The sequence below is a fragment of the Ciconia boyciana genome, chromosome 1 (assembly GCF_034638445.1).
Source record: "Ciconia boyciana chromosome 1, ASM3463844v1, whole genome shotgun sequence".
In the NCBI taxonomy this organism is placed as follows: Eukaryota; Metazoa; Chordata; class Aves; order Ciconiiformes; family Ciconiidae; genus Ciconia; species Ciconia boyciana.
Window position 1 is genome coordinate 14082393 of NC_132934.1, and position 27020 is coordinate 14109412.

Consider the following 27020-nt stretch of genomic DNA (forward strand, 5'->3'; position numbering starts at 1 on the left):
CTTCTCTCTCAAACCAGTTTCCAAAGGCTTTTTGATTTCAGACACATCAAATGCAGGATCCTTTTCCTCCTCACACTGTCCTGAAAATTCTTCCCATGGCTCATGCTTTTTCTGACTTCTTGCCCATCTTTTTAACCCTTTCCGTGTACTTCAGGAGACTCCTCCCCCAAGCCTTCTAGCAGCATGGGCACTCTGAGTAGTCCCTAACAAACCCTAGTATCACATCGGTGTGCTCTTATAATCCAGATTTGTCTCCTCCTGCACAAAGGTGTTAAACAATTTTTCTTCTCTCTTTTTATAGACACCTAGCCATCAGCTGAAGCTCCATGTGGCTTAATCAGACCTTTTCTCCTCTGTTTTCCTTCTTCTAGCCACTTTTCTCATCATTGTGCTTACTGCCACCATCCCAGCCATCACTGATGCCTATTCCCTTCCACCTGGACTTGTCTCCAGGTGCTCTGATTTAGGCTAGTCAGATCTTGCAGGTCTTTTCTGCTGAACATGTAAGATCTTATCTTCCCAGAGTTCTTGTCCATCTCATTTCACCTTCACAAATAAAATGTCTTGCTTATACCCGTGAGAAAACAGCTGCCCTCCAGACTTTCGCTAAGTGCATCATTTATCCTCATCTTACCTCTTGCTCTGCTGTTTTCCATCACACTTAACACAACTACTTGTTTTCAGCTGCAGTGTTCCCCACACCCTTAACTTTTGCCCTTCATGCTGTTCTAAGAGATCAGCTTTTGCATGACTGACCTGTCATACCAGCCTTCATGGTCCTCTCCAAGTTTTAAGGCTGACCTTATAATTTCTTCCATGCTGCCCCTCAAGCTTGCAAGTTTCCTTCTACCCTTCCAAAGCCATTTCACTGTTTATACTCCTCCTCTGAGAATTTTCCTTGACTGAGATACAACACAACCTTGTTTAGATTGCATGTGTCATTTTTACTTCCTATCACAGAGTGCTGTTACAGGTTCCTTGCACTCCTGTCCGTGACTCGGGGTGGGGGCGAACCCACATCCTTTTTGCTCTGTACAGCCTCTAGCACAATGGGTCCTAGTTAGAAGCCTGATAGAGGCTTTAGTGCAGTGCCATAACCCAAGGTGTAATCAACACCATCTGCAAGCACATTGTACATTTTCTAGGTCCTACATGAGAAGGGCAAATGTAAAGAATAGGTATGCAACTGAGGGACAAATATTTCTAGAGCGAAGATATACCGAAGGAGCGATTAGCACAAAAGCTACCTCAGCCTGAGGAAATTAGTAACTGGCTTGTGCAGGGGTTTAGGGACATTTAAAGCAAGCCGGGCCACCAACACAGCAGTCAAAAAGCTGTTTTCCTTGAAGCAGTGGGCCCAGAAGCCCTCTGCCAGCCAAGGCAAGGTGCCTTCCCCGGGAGGAAGAGTCAGGCTCTCTCTTCAGAACTGCCAAGTTTGGACTGAAGGTGTATTCCTCACCCATATGCCAAATAATTCTCTTGTCATTACTAAAGTAAATTTACTTAAATACAGTTCTCTCCCCTACTGCAAGACTGCTGGTTTCTAAACATCCAACACTCCTCCACTGTACTCCCCTGCTCACACTTGACCTTCCTGCCCACTACTCCATTACTGATTTACTGATTTGCAAAACTATTTTGCCAGACGTACTTGATGTCATATGGGAGATGAGACAGCAGACTATCACCTAACCGAAGTTAAGTCAGACCACATTTACATCCCAGCCAGAAGAGAAGCGTGTTCAAACCAAAACCAGTTGCTTTGGGAAAGTATGCAGCTTTCCATCAGCTGCCTTCCTACCTCAGATTCATATGCAACTTCTCGGCCCATGAGCTCCTGCAAGGCTAAAGAAATTAATTTTTAGGTTAACTTGATACCCTGGAAAAACATGAAGATAAGAAAAAAGAAGTCACTGCGTGACCATTTCAGGTATTTACACTTTGTACCTAAACTTTGTTTAGGAGTAGGCTCTCTCTGCTCTCTCCAGTTCAGAGCTGCATGAGTGAGAAATAAGGGGGGGGGGGGGGGGGAGAATAAATGCTGTTAGGATGCAGAATGTCAGTTTTCTATGTAACTTGTTTCATAGTATTTCTTTGTTGACCTGATGTTATATCATGCACAAAATACACCATATTCTCCCATGACCTAAATGTCAAACCCCTAAAAGTCTGAGTCATGTTCCCACAGCAATTATAACCTAGTGATCTAGCCTTACGAGGCCAGTGGAAGGAAGGATCCCACATAGGTTTGCTTATGGCACAGTCCACAAAGTAAGATTTGAGTAGGAGAAACCACTTGCACTTTTGCATTTGGTCCATTCTCACCCATCATATGAAGTATTACATCTGCCTAAATAAGAGTTACTAACCTGGCCACCAAGACACAGTACCAAGAACAATTAATCATAAGCAACCAGGTGGCTAAAAGGAAGAAAACACACAAATGCAGAGGCAAGATTTAGTCAAAATAAAATTTGGCACAGCAAAGTACCAAACAACTAAAATGAAGACAACTATTAGAAAAGAGGTACTGCTCTCATGGTAGCTAGAAAACAAGTGAATTAGAAGAAAATGCTGAGTCGTGGGAAGGTGGGAGGCAGAGAGCTGGGAGCACCCATGGAAGAACCAGCACCAGGGCAGGGGCAGCTCCTGGCGGAGTCATGTGTGCAGACAGACAGCAGCGGCACAAACCCAATCTGACTGTCCGCATTACCGACCTCTTGGACAAGCTGACAGGGCTACTTTGCTTCATAAGCTCCTGTTAGCAGGGTAAGTAAATCAGGTTAAGTATACAGTGCCTGACGGAATACTAAGAGGTATGATTGGTAACAATACAGTCCATTGACCTGCAAATATTCCTATTATGGGAGAGGAGGAAGAAAATACTTTCTGTTAAATATATATCAACATAAATACATAGTTACTCAACTGGTCAGACAAATTCAGTCTGACTGCAACAAAATCCAGTTATAGCTATGCATTTATTAATGCCTAAAAGACACTGGTTTGCCTCTGGGTAATATTCACCATGGAAATATTCTGTGTTAAAACTTGAGTTCATCAATTTCAAGTAACTTGCTGTATTATAAAGCCAGTTTGTATTCATATCTACTTACTGTGACTTGTTCAAACTACTTTTTTTAAGGTTAAAACTGATCTGTAGTACGCCTTGTGTTCCCTCCTGAACACACGTCATAGGCAGCAGTCCTGGCTTTGTCCTTCCCACTCAGAAGCATCACCCAACTACTGTGACTAGATCTTAGAGATACTCTTCTTCCTTTTCCACCCTTACTACTGCTCCTGCTGCCTTGCGACACATAAGCCCTTTCACTCCAGTGCTCTGAAAGCCAGCAAGTCAGTTACTAAAATTAAATTTTCAAAGTTCTTTATTCTTTTATTCCCCTGCTGTAAATACAAATCAGCACAGACAAAAAAACCAGAAAAGCCTTTATGTCTGGGTCATTATACCTTCGGATATCCTTGCCAGTGTTTGCAAGCTTTTCTTAACCCAGCTGAACTGCCCAATCAGACTGGGAGAAACACCATCTTGTTTGCAGTGTGCTCTGTGTGGTCCAAGGCTTATCACCTGCTTAACGCTGACAATCCATTCCCTCCTCCTTCCAGCCCGGAAATCTAAGGCTTAGCTCTCATTTCTTCTGTGATCTAGCAGTGGAAAGAATATTTTCAGACTGCAAATAATAAAAATGAAAAAGCAACTTTGATATTGGTTTTCTTCCTGGATACCACTCACGATCTTCACTTTTTACCAGGTTATTCCCTTGCTTCAACAAAGGTAATTGTTCTGACCGATTGTCATCGGAACATCTTAACTGTCTTACATTAAGCAGATACCTTAATCAGGAGATGATTAAATTATGAATGGCTACAGCCGGATTGTGGGTGGCCTGCCTGGCACTGGGCCAAAGAGTCCCAGAAGTGTCCAGGCTACACAGAGCTTCCCTAATCTCAGCTCTGCCTTACAACCATCCTCTCAACCATCCTCCTTACCACCCCTCCTTACAACCATCTTCTCAATCCTCAGGGACACTGAAGAAGAGCAGATGCTCTAAGATACAGTCATTGCCCAGCTCTTCCTTTGTAACCCAAAGCCTCTGCTCGACTTCAATCAAAGTGGCTTTAATTGTTGTACAACTCTCCTTCCACATCCACCAGATAACACAGGAGGAGCCACTTGTCACCAACAGTACAGTATTACCAAGTACGTGAAAAGGACAATGAAACAGATGAGATACATTATTGTGTTAAGTGACCTTGAAATAAAACAGTAGTAGTAACATTACTCCATTAGAAGCATGGAATATGTACTTACTATATATTAAAGCATAAGCCACCATTTCATACCGAGTGCTGTGTCACACAGTGGGAATCACAACCTAAACCACACAGTTTAATCCTCAAATGCAAATATTTAAGTGTTTGATTGTGAGAAGACTCTGTTTAAAGACAGTACGATCTACAGCTAAAAGCAACTACTCCAGCAGTGTGGGGTTACCATGCTGCCCAGTCACTGTGTCACACCTGATCTGCATTCATTCTTTTAGAAATTTGTCTCCAAAGAAACCCAATCCAAGATTTCAATATACAAAAACCCAGAGGTAATTCTTTGAGATTTTTCATTGTTCTGCACAGTTGCCAAGTTAGAAACTTCTTTAAGGAAAATTACATGTAAATACAGCAGGCTTTCCTAACAGATCAAGAAGAAATAAAAATGCTAAAGTAATGCTCTAATCACTAAAAAGTAGAAAGCTACCTGCCAAATCAATACAAAACCTAAAATACGCTGCATAATAGAGATGAGCAATGATATGAGTAGAGGTCAGCTTTCTTCTGAGACTCGAGTATTTACATTCCTAAAACATGGAGAACTCATTCTTCTCTTGATGTGATAATTCACTGCATGATTTGTTCGATGTTAATACATTTAGACAATTTAATAAATGGAATATTAGAAAAAATACTGAAGGAACAAACAAGCCAATGCAGTGGTTATTAATAAGAACAGCTGGGTAGAGTAGTGTTACTGGTTCTTTGCTACAGTGATCAAGACAACTGCACGCCTGATAAAAGCTGCACTTTAGAGACTGAAGTTGAAGACTGCTTTCAGAAAATACAACGTGGAAGACTGGAGCTAAACGAAAGGGAAAACTACTCCATGATCGATTTCACTAAATATATAAAATTATTTAGTCTAGATCTGTATTCAGTGATAATTTGCAAATTAGCATAATATTCTAAACCCCTTCAGATGCAATTTCAAATAAACCACAAAGAAAGATCTTGGTTTTTGAGGCGGCTATTAGACTGGATAACATTTCAAAGTTATGATGTGAAACTATCCAGCATACAGCACCCAGCCCTGCGCTTATCTCTGTACCACCCACAAGTGTGGATACAGAAAGTAATGACATTGGGCAGGTTTTGCCTTGCACTTAAAACTGTCAGTTTACCTGAAATAAAATAGGTGAAAATATAAAACTTAGATGAACGTAAGCAGGCAACAGTGAGCTGTAAAACAGGTCTGTCAAAGGATACAGAAATCCATGCAGGACAACTGCAGTTTCATATTGCTAAAGCAAAGAAAGGCTGAGAAGTTTCTGTGATGAACTCAGTCTCGAATACTATCCAAATCCATGCAAATTAAGGGAAAAATATGAACCTAGATGTACTTTAATTAAACATTACCAGATGGCCTGTATATAGTACACAGATTTTTGTCAGCCTTTGCTCTAAGTGAAATTCAAACACGGAAAGTGGAAAATCTACAATCTGCACAGTCCTATGTTTTCTTGGTAGAGAAATATGAAAATGATCCTTAAAAAGTATACCGAAAACATATTTGGAAAATTTCTTATTTAACAGTTATTTCAAAAAGTTACAATGATTTGGACTGTCCAGTGGTAATGACAGCCCATCGTGCATTACAAAACTGCAGGAGGTCCCTAACAGTGAAAGTCCAAGCTAATCATCTTCAATGCAGGGGAAGGGGAACAAAGTTCAGGCCAACTTTGTTCTCCCAACTGCAAGACATTCCAGCTGTCTGAACGGTTTACAAAGCAGGAATCTAGCTGATATAGGTTATCCCAAATGGCATATATCGCCGAATTATTTATTTTTAAACGAATAATTGCAAAACTGTATCCATGGGAAGTTAAGGTAAGTATTTATAGTGCACACAGTTCTTTGAAAGAGCTCCCCAGCTAGGCAGTCTGTCATGTGTACCAAATGCATGGTGATTAATCCACAGTCAAAGACAGTAATTGCAAGTTATGTACCTTTTGGAAGTTATAATAGGGCTGCTATCTGGGCATTAGCTCTCTTTTAGCAGACAGGCCCTAAAGGTACAAGTAGTAAATTAGACCTAATGTTTCCATGGCCAAAGTTCAGATTAGTAGATAGTTTCATTACCGTTTTTCCTCCTAACTTTCTTCTTCACTTCTCTAGCATTATTGCTAGCTTTTAAAGTAGTTACTAAAATTAAAGTCCTGAGGGTCACTATTTTGTTCAAGTACGAGATCTATAAGCTAAGCCAGACTGCCATTCTGCACTCTATTTTAGTTTGCTTCTGAATACAGTTTTTTTCCTAAGAGTAAAAACACCCATAGTGAGATTTTGACTTTCTTTAATTTAAAGATTGTATTACAGAAAAGTTTAAGGAATCCTTATAAGGATTAACTCTTGACATAATATACTGCCAAGATACAGTGTAGCTGCAAGGGCTCTATGTGAACCTTCATATAAGTTGCTTTCTTAACATACAGTCGCTGAACAACAAAAACAGTATTTACCATTTGTAAGAGAAGACAGTGGTATTTAAACAGTCCTTTTACCAGTGTGTTCTGGTTTTCCCAAATTAGAAACATGCCATATTAAAACTGTAAAACCCTATTATACAGCAAGTTCATAGAGATGAATTTTCTAAAGATTGCAACTGATGAAACATTAAAATGAAAACTAAGGAGTGTTGATTACGTAGAATGGTTTCTCTTTTACTGGCAGGTCAAATATACTAGAAATGTACAAATATTTTTTATAATCTAATTCCAGATGAACTCAAAACACTGAAGTAACATACACAGGCTAAGAGAATTCAATACTGTTCCAAGGCACTTACTGAATCTCCATGACTAGATGAAAACCAGAACAAATTAGGTCTGACAATTAAACAGTATATAATATAAAAATAACCTTTTGCTTACAATTTACAAAATGTATTACAATCTTTATCTCTGCTAACCTGCAATTCTGGCTGTGTGTGTCCAGCAATTTTTGTAAAAAACCCCAGAAACTATTTTCTAAAACTTCAGGGCAAATAATTTACAAATAAGGTACACAAAAATTTAGATCATGCAGAGATTTCTTACATCTTCTGTTAATATTTTATGATTGCAACTTTATCAAATTATATACTTACTTGCCCTGTACATATACAAAATAATGCATACATGGTAATCAAACATTAGCAAAAAGTAGTCCATAAACACAATCTGTCAAAAGTATTACTATATTAACATATGTCTACAAGCAGCGTGTAACAGGGTTAAAAGACATTAAGGCAATAATACTTGAAGTTACAAAATAAATCATATGTAATACTTTCTCCTAAGTGTAATAAGGCAGGTAGATGGCCCCAGCAAAAAGTTAAGTTGTAATACTGGAATCCACTGTTGTGAACAATGTTTAAGGTTTTGCATGGGATGTACTGTAAGAGTGTACCATTTGGTAGTTAGATCTACACTGCTCTGTGTTAGTCGCCCCCCAAAAAAGTGGAATACTATTTTTCTAGTTCTCGGTGGCACTTGAGTTTTCCAGTATAATTTATGGATAGTATGTCCATTGGTTCTTGGATCATGTCCATTCTGAAGGTGGGTCTCTTGGTCCTCTGGGCTTTCCACAACGGTTACCAAAACCTAAGGAAAGAAATGTATTTAATACTTCAGTCCCCTCAGACAACGCAGTCCACAAATGTTGGCAGCAGTCAGAAGGATCACTGTAAGACATGCTCCAGCTCTTATGGAAGAGGTTTATTCTCAGGGCTGGAAAACAACTTTGTGGTATTAGGAGTTCTAAATGCACTATGGCCATAGGAAATACAAACATGAAGAATTTGTATGTAATTATAGTTCACTATTTAAACCTCACTTGGCAAGTACTTCTCAGTAAATACAGTATTACAGTCTTTGTTATCATTTATTTTTTTCCTTCTCTATGTACCAAAGCAGTTTTCTCAGGTATTATTTTTGAAAGTTTTCAGTGCTCTACAGAAATTATATCCCATTTGACTAATTCTGTATTTCGTACATTCTAAAAAACAAAGTGAAGAATGACTGAATTGCTCATTCTGGGAAAAACTCAGCAATGCTGAAGAGACAAGGCAGGCTTACTTGTCTGGGTTCTGCACCTCAGTGAGTTGGAGGGAGACAGTAGTAGCAGCTATCCAAACTAGTACTGTTAATGAATCTTCTGTTTAAATTATCTAGTGATTATGTTTTGAATGAATTGTAATTACCAGTATCTGTTACTTCTGCAGGAAATTCTGAAATTTGACCTCTTGTATCAGTGGAACCAGAAAAAGAAATCTGAGGTAAAACGTCAGTTGGTGTTTTGTTGCTTCTTTCAGGACGATCTGGAAAACACACACACCTCCCTTACAGTAACGTTCATTTAGTCAGCACTGTGTGAATGCTATTTTAAGTACAGCTCAGTCCAGAACACAACTTGCATCAAATATTCTTTACAAAAATAAAGATTTAAAAGCCAATTTCTTATTTCTTAAAAAACATACTTCAGAATTGTTTATAAAGCAGATGTTCAATGACAGTGACACATTCCTCTTCGCCAAATATGGACTATTATTTTTTTAAACTTTGTATGGATATTTAAAAATCCCATGTAGCACCTATTTATAGCAACAGCTCACAGACCATTTAATACATCAATATAAATGCATCTGTTCATGTTCTTTCTAAACTAAAGGTGGTTAAGACTACATAAGTAACTATGTGTTGCATTACTTGTATAATCACCCTATCAGCAAATCTGTAATATTTCTGAAAACTGATTTATTCTAAAAAAATCTAACAGGTATTTAACATGCAGCTCCAAATGGACTGTACATGCCCATTCAAGCATACACAGAAGATACATGGCAGACATATGCTTACAGCTGAAGCAGGTTGCTGTGAAGTTAAACATCAGCTGATCTACACTTCTTACTGAAGCCTTTTCATAAAATAAAATTTTTTAAGACTTTGGTAAATATGCAACATATATACATATACATATATATAAACACATCACCGCTGGACTTATTTCAGGTTTACTCCTGTCTTTAAGAAATTAAAGAAATTAATTCACCAACTTTTACAATTTCTACTGCAATAACGTGGGAAGGTTCTAATTAAGCTGAAAAAATATTGTTATTACAACATGCATTTAAATCCAGTATTTTTGGTCTTCATTATTTTAGCTTACCCAAAGTTTAACATTATTTTTTAAATTAGATTTGTAACTTGCTTCCTCAGAAAACCTTAGAAGCTTTAAAACCAGGCCTTTTCAGAAATGCCGGTGTTTTGACAACATACTTAGATATCCTCAGAGCAAAAACCAAATTCAGACAAATTTTTGTTCAGTAGGAAAAACGTATTTTGAAGTAAGAGATGGGCTTGTTGCAAGACTACTGTAATTTTTAGAGATTTGCCAATGAAATTAAAGCATTGTGGGTTGGAAGTAGCTTTTGATGTAATCATATGTATACATTTATTTCAAGGTTAGATCATGAAATATTTGTGAATTTCCAGGAGGAAAATTTCTCCCTGGTAGTTTCTAATCTTCTAATAAAGATACTCCCAAAACACTTTACAAGTTCCAGTGGTTAGGTTACTTGAACCTTCCACTCTTATGGGGTTACTGGACAGATTAACAAGTGGAAAACACAGTCCTTTTCATATTTAAAAAAAAAATAAAAATCTTTTCCATCACTTACCGGGTAGTACAGGTGAAGTTGTTTTCAAACCCTGTTAATGAGAAATATTTAAAATAATTCTATAAAATGCTTCTAAAATACTAAAAGAACATGAGAAATTTAAGATGATGAAAACATCTTCAAAAAATATACAACATCCGTGGAAATAGCCACTTGCTCCTACATTTCTGACTCGCTGTAACACTGACAAAAAATGCTACAGTAGTTAATAAAGAATTTACTATCAGAACCTTACTTAATATTTAATGAAAAGTTAAAATTGTCACATTACAAATTATTTGCAAAATTAGGTAGTTTAGTTTCCATACTAGATTTACAGTCCCTGAAAATTCACATCTATCTTTATCAAATTTTTACATGGCATGTAAAGGTGGCTGTAAAGCGTATTGGGGGTGCATGAAAAAAAGGCATGAATGTAAAGAGGATTTTTATGCTTTTGAAGTTTTGCCAGCTGCTTACACTGGATGACTTGGAGCAACTAGTAGACTGATGTGAAAAGTGAAATCTGACAGGCAGAAAAGGGTTTGTTTAAAATAAATATGGATATAAGGAAAAATTTTATCAGGCAGTGAAACAGCTTGCCCACAGAGGATATGAAGTCTCCACCTCTGAAGGTTTTCAAGATCCAATTGGATAAAGCCCTGAACAGCCTGGTCCAAGTCCCTGCTTCATGCAGCAGGTTAGACTAGAGACTGCAATTCTCCAGCTTGAATTAGCCCATGATCGATTAAGGGCAGACAGCAAGCTCCATAAAAACAGCATATTCAGACTCTTAAAGACATAATTTAAGGTATATTAAGGATGACTTTTAAAAGTATTGCTGAACTTAGAAAACCAGATAGTTTTCTTGTAAAGAAAAGATGCTCTTAACACATCAGTTCAGCAGCTCAGGCCAAGGAAAAAATGGCTAATTGTAGATGATCAACAGCTGTAACTTTTCACAAAAAGTACGTACATTGCTTTTTGTTGTAGCTCCCAACCGAACTAGAAATGACTGATTAGTACAGACTTCTCTCCTATACTTACTGCAGAGACTGTTTGTTCAGAGAGATGCTGATCACGCAATATGCTCCACTCAGACTGTGCAATCATAACTGGCTTCAGCAAGGGTGTGCCTAGGAAAAATTAAATCAAACTCACCACTCGAGTTCTCTCCATGATGCAGCATTAGAACACAACATTAGAAATGTCCTATAAAGCAACTTTTTAAAAAAATTAAATGCTTGTAAAAACTCTCTTTACATGAAAAGCCTTCAAGATAAGGGAAGGCTCCACAACATAATTCAAAACACAAAACTGCAGTGTTTGCATTGTGGACATTCATTTCCCTCATTTGGAGGTTCCTAACCAACAAGAGAATTAGCTTCTTTTTCAATGTTTTTAAAATTTTGTTATACCAGCTGTGCAATAATAGTAGATCTGAAAAAGACATACTAAATAAAGAAAACACACGAGTCAGGACAGCCATACCTGTCATTTACTGACATCATGCAAAACCACAATCAAAATGGAAGTGGTTTTAGCGATTCCAGTCCCAAAGAGATTTTTTAAAATTTTCTTTTTTAAGAAAAGCAGCTTTGTTTCTTGTGTTCTCACAGAAAAGAAGCAAGTCCATAATATCCAAAAAAAGGATCACTTAGACTCTGAACTACCTATGCTTATGATGCTCAAGGGACATATTTACAAAACTTCAATGTTTTTATGCTGAAAATATCTATACTAACTACTTTGGCCAAAAATTTTTGAAAGTTTCACAAAATGACACTAAACAAGAGCCTCAATAAATAACTACATTACACTAGGTTTTTTTGGAAGATACCAAGCATCAACCTAATTTATCACTTCATTTCAATAAATCTTTTTTGTATTCTGCCATTACTGGCTTAATGAATGAAATATGAAGATATAAGCACATAACTTGTAAGTGTCAGTTTTCTTTTTCAGTTAACCTTTTGATACAGGCAAAGAGTAAACTATGTTAAACTTAAATAAACTGGGCTTGTTCACTAGACGCAGTGCAGTATGAAATGTCATAATCTTTCCTTTGCCCAGGAAAGGAGAATCAGATAAGCACTGTTCATGTGTTTTCCCATTCCCTACTTGGGAGCAGTAGGAAACTACCTAAAACAGCTGAGGAATCTCCTAACTGCACTGCATTTCCCTACTGTATCTCATTTCCACACCCTTCAGATTGAACACCAGCTCCACTAAAATCAATACTGAAGTCTCCAATATACTTAAATATTATGTAACAGCATGCTTAGTCAGAAAATGAGAAATAATTTGACTGTGTTCAAGGGCTTGTGGAAGTTAAACCTCGAAATAAGCCATTACACATGCTAGATTTCATTCCATTTGACAATTTCCTCCAGGACTTTAAGATTAAGCAAAAAGCAGGGGCATTCAAATACAATACTGAAATGCATTTCACATTTTATCCCCAATTATCACAAAACATTAAAAACTCACTCTGTTCACTTGCTAATACAAATGATTCTGGTGTTCTTTCTGGGAGCGGGGGAGAAGAATCTTCACTAGTATCAGCATCTAAATAAAATATGATATTTCAATAAGTTAAAAACCACACATTTTCCTCCTAGATTTTTTAGAAGTTGATCTTTTGATACATGAGATCATCCTGAACTTCATATGAAATTTAAAGCAGAAGGAAAATTTGGTCTAAATGTTAGAAACCACTTTATTTTACTATACTAATGCCTTGGAAGCAACTCCATGCTAACAACGCTATCTTCACATTAAGGGGCTAAAAACCAGTTTGTATATAATGGAAGAAAGAAAAGTAGAATACATTTTCAGTCTAAATCATTTGGAGAAAAACATCTCAGCAACTCCAATGAATACTTTTTCTTCATTCTTTCAGCAACAGAATATAAGCAGAATTAACAGTCTGCACTGGAGCGGTATCATTTGCTTCTTGAACAAGTAACGTGCCAATAACTGTAACCATAGTAGTTATTGTAATTTAATTGCAGTTCATTCCACGTCTATTTGCAGCCACTACAAGAGATAGTTAAGCTCATTACAACACATTGGCTTCTTGAACTCTTCTGCAGATCCTGGTAACTATACACAGTTGGTGCCTACTAACTGAACCACTAACGAAGCTCTCAAACCATGGTAAGAAGGTTGTTGAACATATGTATGCGCTCTTCAGCTGTGCTGATGAGCAGCAATTTTTATTTTTCCTTAAGTGGCTCTAACTATACTTACTTCTGAAGTCAATACAGCACAGCTACATGGCACGGTGCAAGGATATTAAGCAATTCCTGGAAATGCTGAAGGAAACATTCGAGGTCAGGTTGAATGGGGCTCTGAGCAACCTGATGTAGTTGAAGATGTCCCTGCCCATTGCAGGAGGGTTGGACTAGATGACCTTTAAAGGTCCCTTCCAACCCAAACCATTCTATGATTCCATGAACACTGCTTTTCAGGACTGCATCACGTGACAGTAAGTTCTAGGGAAGCTCCACATTAACCACTTCTCTAAATCCCTAAGTCTCAGTTTTGCTTCCCAAGTCCATCTCAGGGCCCACCCAGGCTGGTTCCCACACCACCCATATAAACTAGTTAACAGTCTAGTGCAAGGTTTACTAGCCAGAAGGGTAAATAGTAGTCAGAGGAGATGGCTACTGTTGTTGCCAGTAACACATGGTGTCCCCAGTCCATTCCCTCTGTGCCTCTCAGGAGTGTACTAACACAAGCTGCTCTGGCAGCAAGCGCCCCACTCCTGCCTGCTAAGGAATTTGGAGTAGAAATTAAAAGTTTAAAACAATTCAAAGTAGCTGCTGCCATAAGAAGTCTCATCTGACAACTGTATTCTACACAAGAGTCACAAAAAGACGAAGACATGTTTCAACTAATGAAGCCATGAAGCTTGCCCTGCCAACATGCCAGCAGCAGGGACAAGAACTCTACCACATTTTACAAGCCACTGTGTTCAAAGTGACTTCTCTGAGACCTGCTCCATCTCAGGTTAGGTTTACTATACAGCGTAAGAAAACCTTCATTTATTGAAACAGTCTCTGTAAAGTCAGCAAATAAATACATTATGGAATATGCACTAACTGAAAGTGAGTTTTTTGGGTTTTGTTTTAGTTTGGTTTTTTTTGTTGTTGTGGGGTTGTTTTGTTTTGTTTTTTTTTTTAACCTCAGGGTACAACTACTTTTCACTTCATTTGAATTAAAAAGAGGATTCAATTATGCCTTAAGATCACGCACACCAACAGTTATGGTTAAGCAACTAGGGTGCTGTTAAGTTCACAGGCAAGCTTCATTAATGATTGTACATGCCCAGCTTCAGACAGAAGAGTCCTGAACAAACATGAAAATGAAAAAGCCACTATAAAACAAGGTTTAGGACCACTGGTGCAAAGCGATCTAACCCTATATTCTTGAGTCCAAGATGGATTACAAGACCTGCAACCAGAATATAAAATGGGAAGTGTTCACTATTGTACAAAAGGGAACAGATACACCCTCAAAAACAAAAGATAAGTTATAAAAAAATAATATAAATATTTTAAGCCATTCCTGTGAAATAAGCAACATACCAGCAGCACAAAGGCTGTACTGTTATTTCAGGATGCTTCTGATATGCAGTTACATGAAACAAATTCTTGAGTGACATTTATCCCATTCTTTATAGTATTTATAACATATCACTTATTTTATTTGCATGTTCTTACAGCATCTACATAAAGAGATGTGTAGAAAGGTAACTATTTTCAAACAGTGATAAACAATGCCCTGAGAAAAAAGGAAAAAAGCCTGGCTTAAAAGCAGTGTTGGAAAAATACTATAGCATGCAAATCTACCAAAAACAAATCCAAGGAGGACTGCTTGGTATAAACGTTGAAGTAACAATGACAAAGGGCTTTGTCTTTGCTATGCAGGGCATTTTTAAAGTGTCGCAGGGTTAAACGCATACACATATGTGCAAGTGTTGATTTGTGTGTATACATAATATCACAAAATCTATTGAAACAGATTGTTTTCAAAGCTGCAAAATACTTCACGTTTCTAAATGTATGACTTCTGGTGAAAACATACTTTACAAAGCAAGTATTTTCAATACAGCTGGCTCTGCATCTTGCATCACACACTGAGCCCCATTTCACCTCAGAAAGTCACATAGTCTGCACAGACTCCTGAAGCGAGGCCATCACTGTAAGGAGCTCCTAGCACAAGAGTCTGATCTAAATACAGAAGCTCATTTTCTTCTTTCAGCTCCACAGCCTTATTACGCGCTTTGTTGGACTTTGCACAGGCAGTTGCCGAGGCCTAATTTGTTCTTCCCAGCTACATCCTCCATCTGACCGAAGTGTGCCAGCCTGAGTGAAATCTGAATCTGCACATTTTAGGACCCTTTTGCCTTTGATTAGTGATGTTGTAAGTATTTGCAGCAGCAGTCTTGCAAACTTCCCTTGCTCAAAAAATTCCAAAAAGCAGGAAAAGATTAAAAGCAACTGAATAATTTTCAAAGCACTACTAAAGCAGAACTTGCATTTTTAGATGAACAGCAATATTACTTTGTCTTGCCCTGGTCATGTATGGCAAAGGAGGAAAGCAGGGCAAAATATTTACAATGCTATTAAAATGCAGGAGCCAAGTCATGAGCAACTTCAAAGACTGATAGAGTGAAAGACGTTACATCTACATTTTTAGGGCCAGCACATCAACGAGTAGCATGAATTTGATGTGTGTTTGGACAGGCCTGTTTAAAATACTTCAACTGCTGAAAACTGCATTATAGACACTTCCATGAAATCGGACATGGAGAAAAAAATGCACCAACCAATAACACAGAAACCTGCAATTAAGAATGCATTCATACCTCACAATAAGGCTTCTGAAGCAGCTTATCAAGGTCTGTAGTACCAAGTGTAACAGACATAGCTCACATGCAAAATGAAAACTGGGAAGAAGAGTTGCACCCCTTCTGAAGCTGCCATACTACGCTCTTTAAATTTACATTTAGAAAATTGCATTGTGAAGAAATTTATGTTGTCCAACTCTAAAGATGCACCCAAGTTAAAGAACAGCACTTCTGAACCACAATGAAACCTACCTTTGCCATCTTCAGAACATGTTACAGCTGATAAGTCTTGCCTAGCAATAGACATTGGCAATACTTTTCTGGTAGAAATGCTTTCAGTATTAGTGGCAGCAGAAACTGTGGCACTTGCGGTTGAAACATTAGATGCGCTTTTGCTCATGGCTCCATCAAAGTTCATCTCATCTGTGTCAGAATCATCTGAATGAAGAGGATTAGTAAAACAGAGGGGTGCTCGAACAGAAATAGTAGTATGATCAACATTATCAGTGGAAGGATGTTCAACTGTGGTGTTTGATACCAGAGAGAGAGTTTTAACACCATGACATAAGATGTCTGAAGACATGTCTTCAGACACTGGTGTACGCAGTGCATTTTCAGGCCCATGCAGTGACCGCGTGGCATGTCCCTTTTCTGTCAGAGGCAGACGATCTGGTCTTGGTGGAGTATCAGAAGCCTGCTGACTCTGCAGACTTTCTGGTGAAGGTATTAAGGCTATGGTAGACTGTGGTACGCTGCATTCCATACATGAGTTTTGAGAAGCATCTACAAATGAATCTCCTGAAATCTGTTCCTGTAGCTTAAAGCTCTTATCAATTACACAGGATGACACAGGCTTAATTTTAATTGCATGTCCCCTGTTCAACAGGGAGTTCCCATCAAAGCTTCGTGGTCCCTCCTGAAGAGGTACCTTCTTGATTTCAAAACTTAAGTTGCGCTCCAGCCTTTTCTCTGCACGTTCACTGGGTTCGTTCTTCCCTGAATGTTCTGTTGACTTATTATAATTCTCATTGAGGTCTGTTGAATGCTCTGATGAAACCATGTGCAAAACTGGCTTTGGATGGTATCTATCATTGTCCTGCCACACAGTAGTGACTGTTGGATAAGCTGATGGGGGAGATGGTGTTAAGATTGGTGGTACTGGCTGAGGCTCTGGAGGCTGCAAGATTTCTTCTTTAGCGTCTCCTTCTACAAGGCAACTGCAAAAAAACCAAAACACAATTGTGTAAGTTTTCTGTATTTTGACAGTATTTTCAGTATCTATCCATCTATCTCTGCAATAGTAATGCTTTCATACCAATAGTGAACTGCAAGCAGCACTTCCACTGCACACAGATGATGGCTATAAAACATGACTAATGGGGTAGGCAAGAACTAAGTCAATATACTCAAAACGTCTTTCAGAATATCACAAAGACATGCATTCAGGCCACAACTAATCCTCATTGATAGTTCAAAGATTGCCCACATCCTTTCCCAGAAGCATTTTTTTCAAAGACTCTGTAAGAAAGGACCTCTTGTGGCAGGATTTCAGTACTTTTTCTTTCTTAAGAAGTGGCTTAGAGGAACTTGACATAGGGAATTCAATTTTCAATAAAGCCAAGAAAATTTTCTTTAAAACACCTTACAGCCTGCTTAATACAAAATATCTTCCCTTATTTTTCTGCACATAACTAGGAAGACTTTATTTTTATATTTGTATATTTAATAGTTTCTCCATAGTTGTAAGGCTAATGATGCAGACCAAATTTAGCTGACATGAGGTGCACACTATATAAAAACCATTCACAGTAGAATATATGATCCAAATTACAGTACATATTAGTGAGATCACAAAACTTACTATTACAGTTCATCTTACGCTACTTAAAAGGAGAAGCTCCTCAAGCCTATGGTCACTTTGCTTCCAGATTAGATGCAGAATATTTGACTACAAACATTTTGCACAACTGACTAAGGTCTTGTCTACAAACAGGAATTAGTCATTTTCATTCAGAGCCTTTAAAAATATTTCCTTTCATTATGTAAGACTAGTAACAGAGTAATAACTGAGATGCAAAAAAAATGTGTGACAATAACAGAAATACAACAAAATAATTTAAAGAAATAATACTTTCAATCTAGGCAGATAAATCAAAGCAAAATGGACTATGGTTTGCAAAGGAGTGTGATTTGGCCACATGCTTGAGCTGAGAGACCAGCTCCTTTTATGTACAAAGCTCAGATCACTTCCTGCTGTTGGCAGAGATGTCCTTCATGGGGAAGCAAATAAACCCTCCATACAGGCCAGCACATAATGTCCAAGACAGCAATATTTAGAAGACAGATGCTCCCATTCCCCCATGTTAGGGGAACAGACAGTTCCCAGGGTCACAGTCTTTACTGACAAGTTCAGGCAGTCCCAGCACCAGAATAACCTTGAACAAGCAGGAGGAGTCAGCCAAATCCTTGTATACCTTTAGTTTTTTGGGATAATCTATGTTAGAGGCACTATAAATCACCCAAATCCAGCTCCACAACAGGAGACTTGGAACCTTCCCTTGGAGATAAGGTTATAGCAGGACATTCTCTTCCCTTGAAAATGGAGTCACCAGTAGACCTTGGACTGTACCTTTCTTTCACGATCCAACATCCTGAAGAACTGAATCTATTCAGGAGAGTGTTCACAGTACTCTTGTGAAATAGATTTTTATTTGCAAATGAATTCAAAGCTACACACCAAAAGCCAGAAAGGAGAGGCTTCCAAAAAGGCAGAAACTCTTACTACCTGCTAGATGACAGACCACTGTGACTATTCTCCTGCTGCATTTGTGTAAAACCTGGGAGAACACAGCATATCTGGCAGGTCTCAAAGAAGGTGTGCCAGTAATAACTCATGTTGTAAGGACCAGCAGGATGATATGCAGGTGATATTCCCCAGGCCCTGTGCTTTCAGGCTATTTAAATGGAACTTCCATGATAGCACTAGTAGTTAATCATACATTACTAACTCAGATGAAGAATGAGAATGAAAAGGTATTTGTATTTTAGAGACTTGACAGATTCTGTGGAAGAAAAAGAAATTTCATAATGAGCCATCAGCTACATACTGAAACCACACCTTCAGAGCTTGTAGGTTAAGTCTGGCATCCAAATACAGGTTGCCATTCAACTTGGAACATTCAGAACATGTCCAGTTCTACTACTGTCAGTCTTGCTCCTACAAATCTTTCACAAGAGGAAGCTCAGTTTGAAATCAGGAGTCTAACATAGGCCTAATAAAATTTCAGCAACTGCAGGGGAGCTCCAAGAAGTCTCAGCTGGATCATCACACTCAGTCACACATGTAAGTTGACCAGAAATAAGAGGCATGTCTTTCAAACCCTTTTTAATCAGACAACTACCTAGACAGAGAAAGGCTGTCACTACCGCCAAAACATTAACAAGACTGTTTAGAGCCATGGACAGATGAGACCAAAGAAAAAGCTTGCTATTAATATCACATCTTGGCTGACCATAAAACATAAATAATTTACAACAGACATTCTCAAATTTGATAAATCAATCACTCTACTTTGAAGACTGACAAAAGCTAGCATCAGCCTCCTGCACTTGTTAATTAAGGCATTTGGCTTTCCAAGACAAGTCTCCATCTCCCTCTCATTGCTCCTATTAAGTGAAAAAGCCTTTTTACTTGAGAGAACATGGGCTAATAACATAGCTCTGTGGGCCAAATAATTTTCCACCTTCTCTGTCAACATGAATAAGAAAGTATTAATTAAAAAAAAACAAGTAGAAAGGCTTATAAGTATAACGCAGAGTACCAAGTTACACTCCTTATCCTTCCAGTATTGAATTACCTAGCAATCCATGGTGAGGCTTCTTCTCATACTGCTCACATATGCCAACCTATCTTTGTCAGACAGCAAGAGAGGAAGTAAGAATGATTCAGAAATCTTGATCATATTTTCAAAAAGGTTACTGAGGAGGATAGTGGACAAATAAAAAAACCCCGACAGCTGCAAAATGGAACTGCCTCCTCTTCCCCAAGGGCGTTATTTAAGTAAAACACAAAAAAGCGTGAAGTATCAAACATGCTGTTTCCGTTACGCTGGAATAAAGCCAACAGTGGGCTCGCTTTTAAGAGTTATAGGGAATAGGACTAAAGACCACACAACTGCACAAGAATTCCTGACTGTCTAGTCATGAGTAAAAGGCATCAGACAGGCTCCCATTACTTGTCTGCATGTCACATCAGAAAAAAATCAAAGCAACACTATTAGCTTCCCTACTTGCAAGGAAGGCCTAAAAAGGACTTAGCCAGTGCAAATTCTTGAGACTGTTGTAACCTATGTAAAAAAAAAAACAAAAAAAAACAAAAAAAACCCCCACTGTCTCACACTTGAATCTTCGACAATACTGAAAGCATGTGTGTCTCGGGACAGACTACAGCACGAGTTTCATCCTTGTGATTTTATTAGCACAAAGCTATAGCAGTATGGGATCGATAACAAAAATCCTTATACAAGAGATTCCAAACTAGAGAGAACTGTTTGGACTTTCAGTTTACGAACGCCCCCACCCATTGAAGTCCTGCAAGCTCCCCAGCTTCCAAATGATCTTCTACAAGTTACTCTATCTTTGTATCTGGAAAACCCTAGATCTCCCTGCAGTTTTCCCAGGTGCCTTCTTCCGTTCTCTGCCTGTCTGACTCATGTCACAAAGGGTTGGGCCTCAAATTCCTTCTCTTCCTCCCCAGCCTGTGCTTGTATAGGGCTGTTTTGCTTTACATTAAGATAGGAGGAATACGAAGCACATCCAAACAACTTAATCAAAATTAATTTGGGAATGGTTTTGCCTTTAGACGTTCTTGAAAAATGAACAAGCTTGAGAATAAGTTGTTTACTTGAATTAGTAAAGATAAGCCAAGGGGGGGGGGGGGGGGGGGGGGAATCAGTCTTGCTCCAACTTAATACACACTAAGGAGGACAGCATAATTTCCCTTGGATTTCTCTCCTCTATTACAAGGGGAGAGAGAGGGACAGAGGGACGGAGGGAGTTCACTTGCATAAATGGTTACATGCCCCCTTTACCAGCAGTGATGCTCATCAGTAATCTCCACTAAATCCTCCTACTGAAAATGAGGTTTTTCCCTTATTGACCTCATTTTTCTGACTCAGAGTCATACATGCAAAACTAATTTCTTATCTGGTACAGACATACCATTAAGCATTACAATTAGCTAAAGAAGCAAATTAGCATTAAACTAGATATGACAAGATTATAGGCCCATAATACCAGTCAAAAATTCATGAAGTTCTTCACTGATTACTGTTTAATGAAATCACCCTCCCATTTCATTCACTCATAAGCAGAACCCCACATGTATACAAACAGCCCCCTTAGAGGTATGCATAGAACTGATGATAAAGGAAATACTGCACAAGTCAGCAACCCACAAGTTGTTTAATCATCTTCCTTGTAGACAGCTAAACAGAGCTATTAAGATGTTCCCCATTATATTTGAAGCTAAATTTCATTCCTTCACTCTCAAATGAGAGCTTACAGTGATCAAATGAGAAATTCTCTATCAAAATTATTCTTTACCGTATTAATATTGAAGAATATCCATCCTCAGAAAATGAGATGCCCAAATAGCACTCTGATGTAATTTTTTTTTTTAAAGGTAATAGATGCCACCAAGGATTTCCTGGTTTTCTCTGAATATGTAACAATTTTTCCATTTTACTGACATCATAGTATTATTATTTCACATGTTCTGCATTGCAAATAATGTTTTTGTTTCTTTTTACAAAGCAGAAATATTAAGATATGTATACTGCTTTTTCTTAAACTCTTGCCAGAAAATCTTGGGCATTTTGGGCTGCTACATAATGCTTTCTTTGGGCACTTCCTCCAACAGCTGTGCTCTATAGACACTTCTCCCCCCAGAGGCAGAAAATGATCTGAAGATGAACTACTAATATTATTCCAAACAACAGGAGCCAGTGTAGTAAAAACAGCTTGATTTAAATTACCAGGAAACTATTAGAAAGCTGATGAAAAAGGATATTGAGACAGAAAAGTCAGTGAACCAAAGAATGCCAGACCATTTGAGAAAGAGAAGTCAGCTTTCATGTATTAGTCCTTTAAATTAACCCTGCATTGTTTTTATATATAGCAAAAGCATTTCTCAAGGACATTTGTAAAATCATACTCTGTGATAAAAAATAGAAAGCCTTCTCATAACTCAGACTTGACAGTGTCTCTTCATATACAACTGCTGCCGATTATCTTGTAATTCTACTACCTTGGCAATTCCTCACACATAACTGTATATGGAATTTCCCTAGGTGATCAAGGAAGCTTTTTCATATGCTTTTATTGCCACACAACCTGAGCAGCTGACACAGTGCCTTAGTGCCAAAGACCTCAGAGTTAATGGCTTCTCAGCTGACAGGTAAACCATCCATTAGGTAATAATAATCTTTATAATTAATTTTTGTTATGACAAATAATTACAATTTGTCAAAAGTACAATAATTTGTCAAAAAAAGAGCCCTCCTACAGCTTTCCACCAAAAATGTACACATGGAAAAAAAACAAAACCAAAATGAAGCAATGGCAACACTATTTTTGCTTTTTCTGCAATATATTCTAAATTTTTAGAATGTTTTAAAAATCCAAGCCATTCTAGCCTTAATGGAAAAGCTTATTTTTTATTATTTATTTATTATTCATTATTAAAACAGGGCACCATGGGTTCCGATTTAAATGAAACTTGGCCAGTGTTCAAAAGAAAATAAAAACCACCCTTAGGTCATCCATGGTTATTCTATGTAGCATACTGTAGGGTTTTATTTTCAAATAAAAAGAGACAGTGATGCCGAGGTCATGGAATGCAGCTGCTATGATCAACCAAAAATAGATACCAAGCTCTATATCCTCCCTCATAATTAAAATAGGAAAATTAAACTCAATGTAAGCAGGCTGAAGCTAGACAACCACATTATTCTACTTAAGCATTAAATCACTGCCATCCATGTGGAAGAAAAGCTGCAGTTCAGTGGTCACAAACTATACTACAGATAACTTATATAAAAGCATAAGGAATTACTAAAAATAACCAACTAGTAATTTTTTCTTATTAAATTTAGGTACATGATGCTTTTTGGTTTTTTTAATTGTGACATATAAATCAGAGAGTGCCAACTAACAAGGAACACCAATCAACAGTTTTTATCCTAGCTTTGCAGAAGATGCAAAGAGATGGCTCTGTGGGGCTTGAAATTAAACAGAATTACACATAACCCTTGAAATGTATTTTAATGTCATTAAATTGAAGTCCAAGCATAATCTGAAGAAAAGTTAAACTGCTACAGTATTTTACCTTTTCTCCTTCAGACAGTAGCACGTAGCTCTTCATTACACTGCATACAAAAGAGTTGTTACCTCATCTTTGCTTTTTGTGAGTTTCTGTCTCAGTTTCTCCATTTCTTTCAAATTGCATTTGAACTTGAAAATAAAGAATTTTCTGTAACCAAGCCTGATAAAAATAACCAACCTCTTTTTCCAAATACTTTAGAATGAACTACTAAACACACAAATATTTCAAGGACTGTTCCTTAAAGGTATTAAGATGCTCCCTCTGAATTCTGAAGTACCAATCATTGCTTTGAGATTTGAAGTAAAAGCTCCAATTGTACAGTCATGTAAAATCATGTACAGTCCTAAATTGCAAATTTAAAACTTCGGTTCTTTACAGTCTTATATCTAACAATGAAGTAAAAACTTAATTATGCCCTCTTCCTGCCTTAACCTGAAAATAGTTAAACATGTCTAACAAAGAATGCTTTCTAGTCCTCCAAAGAAATTTAACATAGATGCAAGTTCAAGGTGACTTTCACACGAAGTGATCATAAACTGCAAAGCCAAGCAATTTCTAGAATAAGGTGCTGATGTATGCACTAATGAGTTGTTTACCTTCGTAAAAATCAAGGAATAATATTATTTGAATTTTTTTTTAATGTTGACAACAAATGCAGACAGACGTTAACCTAAATGATTACGTTCACATATTGTACAGCAAATATGAATTACGTTAAAGCATTACAAGGTGATAAAAGGTTGGGAGGTTGCAGAGGTTCGATTCCAGAGCCTCTGCAAAACAAGTAGTTAGATGCTTCATGGTAAGTTAATAAAAGTAAACAAAATTCCAATTTAATATTCATTTAATATCAATAGCCTAAAGACACTTGCAATTTCCAAGAACAGACAGACATAAAAGAAGCCTAGAAAAGTACAATTAGAAGTTAAACTTTGTAGCACTCCTTCCCCAAGCCGAAGCAAGTACTAAGAGGATTAGTTATCCCTCCCTGAGTAAGTTTCCTATCTTGTATGGTAAAAGTCTTCACTGGCATCTCATCTTTACTTAATACAGACATGAGAGTTAACTTGATACTAGCTACACTTTTAAGAGGAAGACATCTACAAATTTAGAGATAATACAGAGGTTACCTGTCACGATCCAGTCACACCAAGAGAAGAGACAGGCGAGAAAGCCACCTTTATGGAAAAACTCCACAATGTACTGAGTGGTTAGCCACTGAAAAGTGCTGTAGAGGAGATGTCACCATCTCATCCAGCAAGCAGCCTCAAGGCTGTCAGAAAACAACTAACAGGAATCATAATCGCTACCATCTAAGCAAACATAGCTTGGTCTGATAGCAATACAGAAGATAAGCATCCTGAGGTCGAGAGATGTAAACCAATTTCCCTCTGGCTCAGTCAGGATCATCTCAGGCAAGTTCAGCTGAAAACAAGCTGGCACACAGTACTGTTCAGTATTAGTAGCCATAGTCCTTTTTGCTTTAGAAAAAAAGCAACTGTTAAACCTTCCCTTAAAAATGCAAGTTGCTTTTCTAATTATACATTCTAGAGCCAACTACAACACAGCATATGAAGAATTTCAAAGCCTTATTCCTTTTAAAAAATATTAACTTTAGCAACTTGCTTGTAACTTCTTCAGAGACAGTGCATGTACAACTCAAGCACACATTTGGCTGGCAACCTAAAAATGCTACTGAACAAAATATTTTAAGCAAGTTCCCAGAGAAAATTCTAAATCAAACTAAAAATGTGGGTTATACTAGATTTCAGAGTACCTATTGAATGTGACCTTATCTGTAAAGTTAAGAACTCTTAGATACCACTTGAAAGCGTTCACTACGGAAAAGATGTAGACAAATAATTCAAATAGTTGTACCAAGATATTTTTAGTCACAGCAATGTAGAGAAAAATAATAGAAGGGACACGAAAAAAAAAAGTGGTAAGAGAATGGTTTGGGGAAAAAAAGCTACAGATGCAATAAGGAGATGTATCATGTTTAACAGTTTCCTCCTCCATATGGGGATTAAATTAGAATCTTTCACAGATTCTGCTCTCCCATCCTCCCCAGGAAAAGGATGTCAACCTATGCCAGAGCATCCACAATACGCAAAACCTGGCTCCAAGTCCTGACTGAATCAGGCTGCAGATTTGTAAAATTACCTCCCACATCAAGAAAAAACATGCTCATTAGTGGGTATTCTGAGCAGATGTGAGTAACAGCAAGTAAAGTCTTTCCTCAGAAGCTTCTTCCATGAGGGGTGTAATTAATTGTTTTTCAAAAATAATCTCCATTTGAAAAAGACAACAACTTTGCTAAAAAGCTTCCATTTATTCACCTCTAAGGAACCAATCTTCCTGCCAGTGCTGGCAGATGGGAAAGTATGGGTTTATGGAAGTGGGCCCAAAAGAGACCAAGTTTTATAAGAGAGATTAAAAGATTTTCACTTAATAATGTAGCAAGTAAAGAACAATGCAATGCAGACAAGACAGAACAGATGTGTGCTAAAACATGAATTATGCATATATGATTATTACATTAATACATAAAAATGGTAAAAACCTAGGTACACCTAAGATAATTTCAAGGAATATTAATAAGGATATTACCTATTGGACAGGAATCATATCTAAGTTCAGTGACTAAGTTTCAAGAAGAGCTTGGAACTCATCATGAACATAGGTTAACAGACTCTATCATCATCTTAATCTTTGTCATTGAATACAATCACATTACCATCAATCTAAATAAGGTAAAAATGCTATTACCTACATAGCACAAAATGTGCCATTTGTTTGTGAAAAACCCCAACCCATTTCCACCTCTCTCTTTCAATGTCATTTTTCTCTAACTTCTGCTGGACATAACCAATGCTAAGTTAACTACAACAGCTACTCATATACTTATCCTACTGTATCATTAATGGTTATCATACATTATTTCCAAAGTCATCTTACTGCAAATACCATCCATGGGGACACTAAAGAAGTAGAGCAATAGGTCCATTTATGGTAGTTCTCCGATATCCTCATTAGAATGGGTGTAAGAATTGCATGCAATATTCCAGATCTGGTCCAAATTACTAGTTGATAACAAAGTGGAACACTTCCATACCCAGTTTTAAACTATGTTTATTCCTGTGACAAGACAATGATGTTGCAATACTGAATACATACAGACAGTGCTACCCATTCTAAGCCACCAATTTTCAAATGGCTTTCTATGTCCAATTACATTTTTTCTATATACATACATGCATATTTAAACTTCCTCCTTTACCAAACCTATAATATTTTAGGATTTAAAATTAATTTTATTTTATAAACACTGCTCTCATCTTGCTAGCCCCTCAAAAATGGGCTCGCTTTACCACATCATTCATACCCTGCCAAATGCAGTACTGGAAAGAAAGGGTTAATTCTCATCTTCTACTTTTAACCATTAAAGTATCAAATGAATAGGAATTCCCACTACTGACCTGACCTCGCACTACTCCAGTTTGATTATATTTTAAAGCAGTAAAACTACTTTCCTTATATGACTAAAAGTTATGCTAAACCACTGGCTGGTGGTTTCTTATGTCATTCTACAACGTTAGGAAACCCAAGTGCTTACCTTAAATGTCTATTTAACTACAGGCAACGTAGCACAGGCAAGATCACCTGCCAAAGGTCCTATAAGCCTTCCAGAAACTAGCTAGGGAACTCAGGCACTTACTTCAGGAGAGTTGCTTCTTTAGCTGTCTAACACTCAGGTTGGGTGCCCATTTTAGGCAGATGAATCTGTTAGTTCAGAT

The 27020-nt window shown here is 37.6% G+C and overlaps 1 protein-coding gene across 1 annotated transcript in view; it reads right to left on the reverse strand.

Annotated features, from left to right (window-relative positions):
* Positions 1-6623: 6623 nt before the first annotated feature.
* Positions 6624-27020, reverse strand: part of PTPN12 (protein tyrosine phosphatase non-receptor type 12) — an 85450-nt gene continuing 65053 nt past the window's right edge. Inside the window, exons 13-18 of the mRNA XM_072858818.1 lie at positions 16092-17056; positions 12473-12550; positions 11030-11118; positions 10004-10034; positions 8528-8644; positions 6624-7928 (exon numbers count right to left, since the gene is read on the reverse strand). Coding sequence (XP_072714919.1) covers positions 7867-7928; positions 8528-8644; positions 10004-10034; positions 11030-11118; positions 12473-12550; positions 16092-17056 — 1342 coding nt within the window. The 3' untranslated portion in view covers positions 6624-7866. The remainder of the gene's footprint in view (positions 7929-8527; positions 8645-10003; positions 10035-11029; positions 11119-12472; positions 12551-16091; positions 17057-27020) is intronic.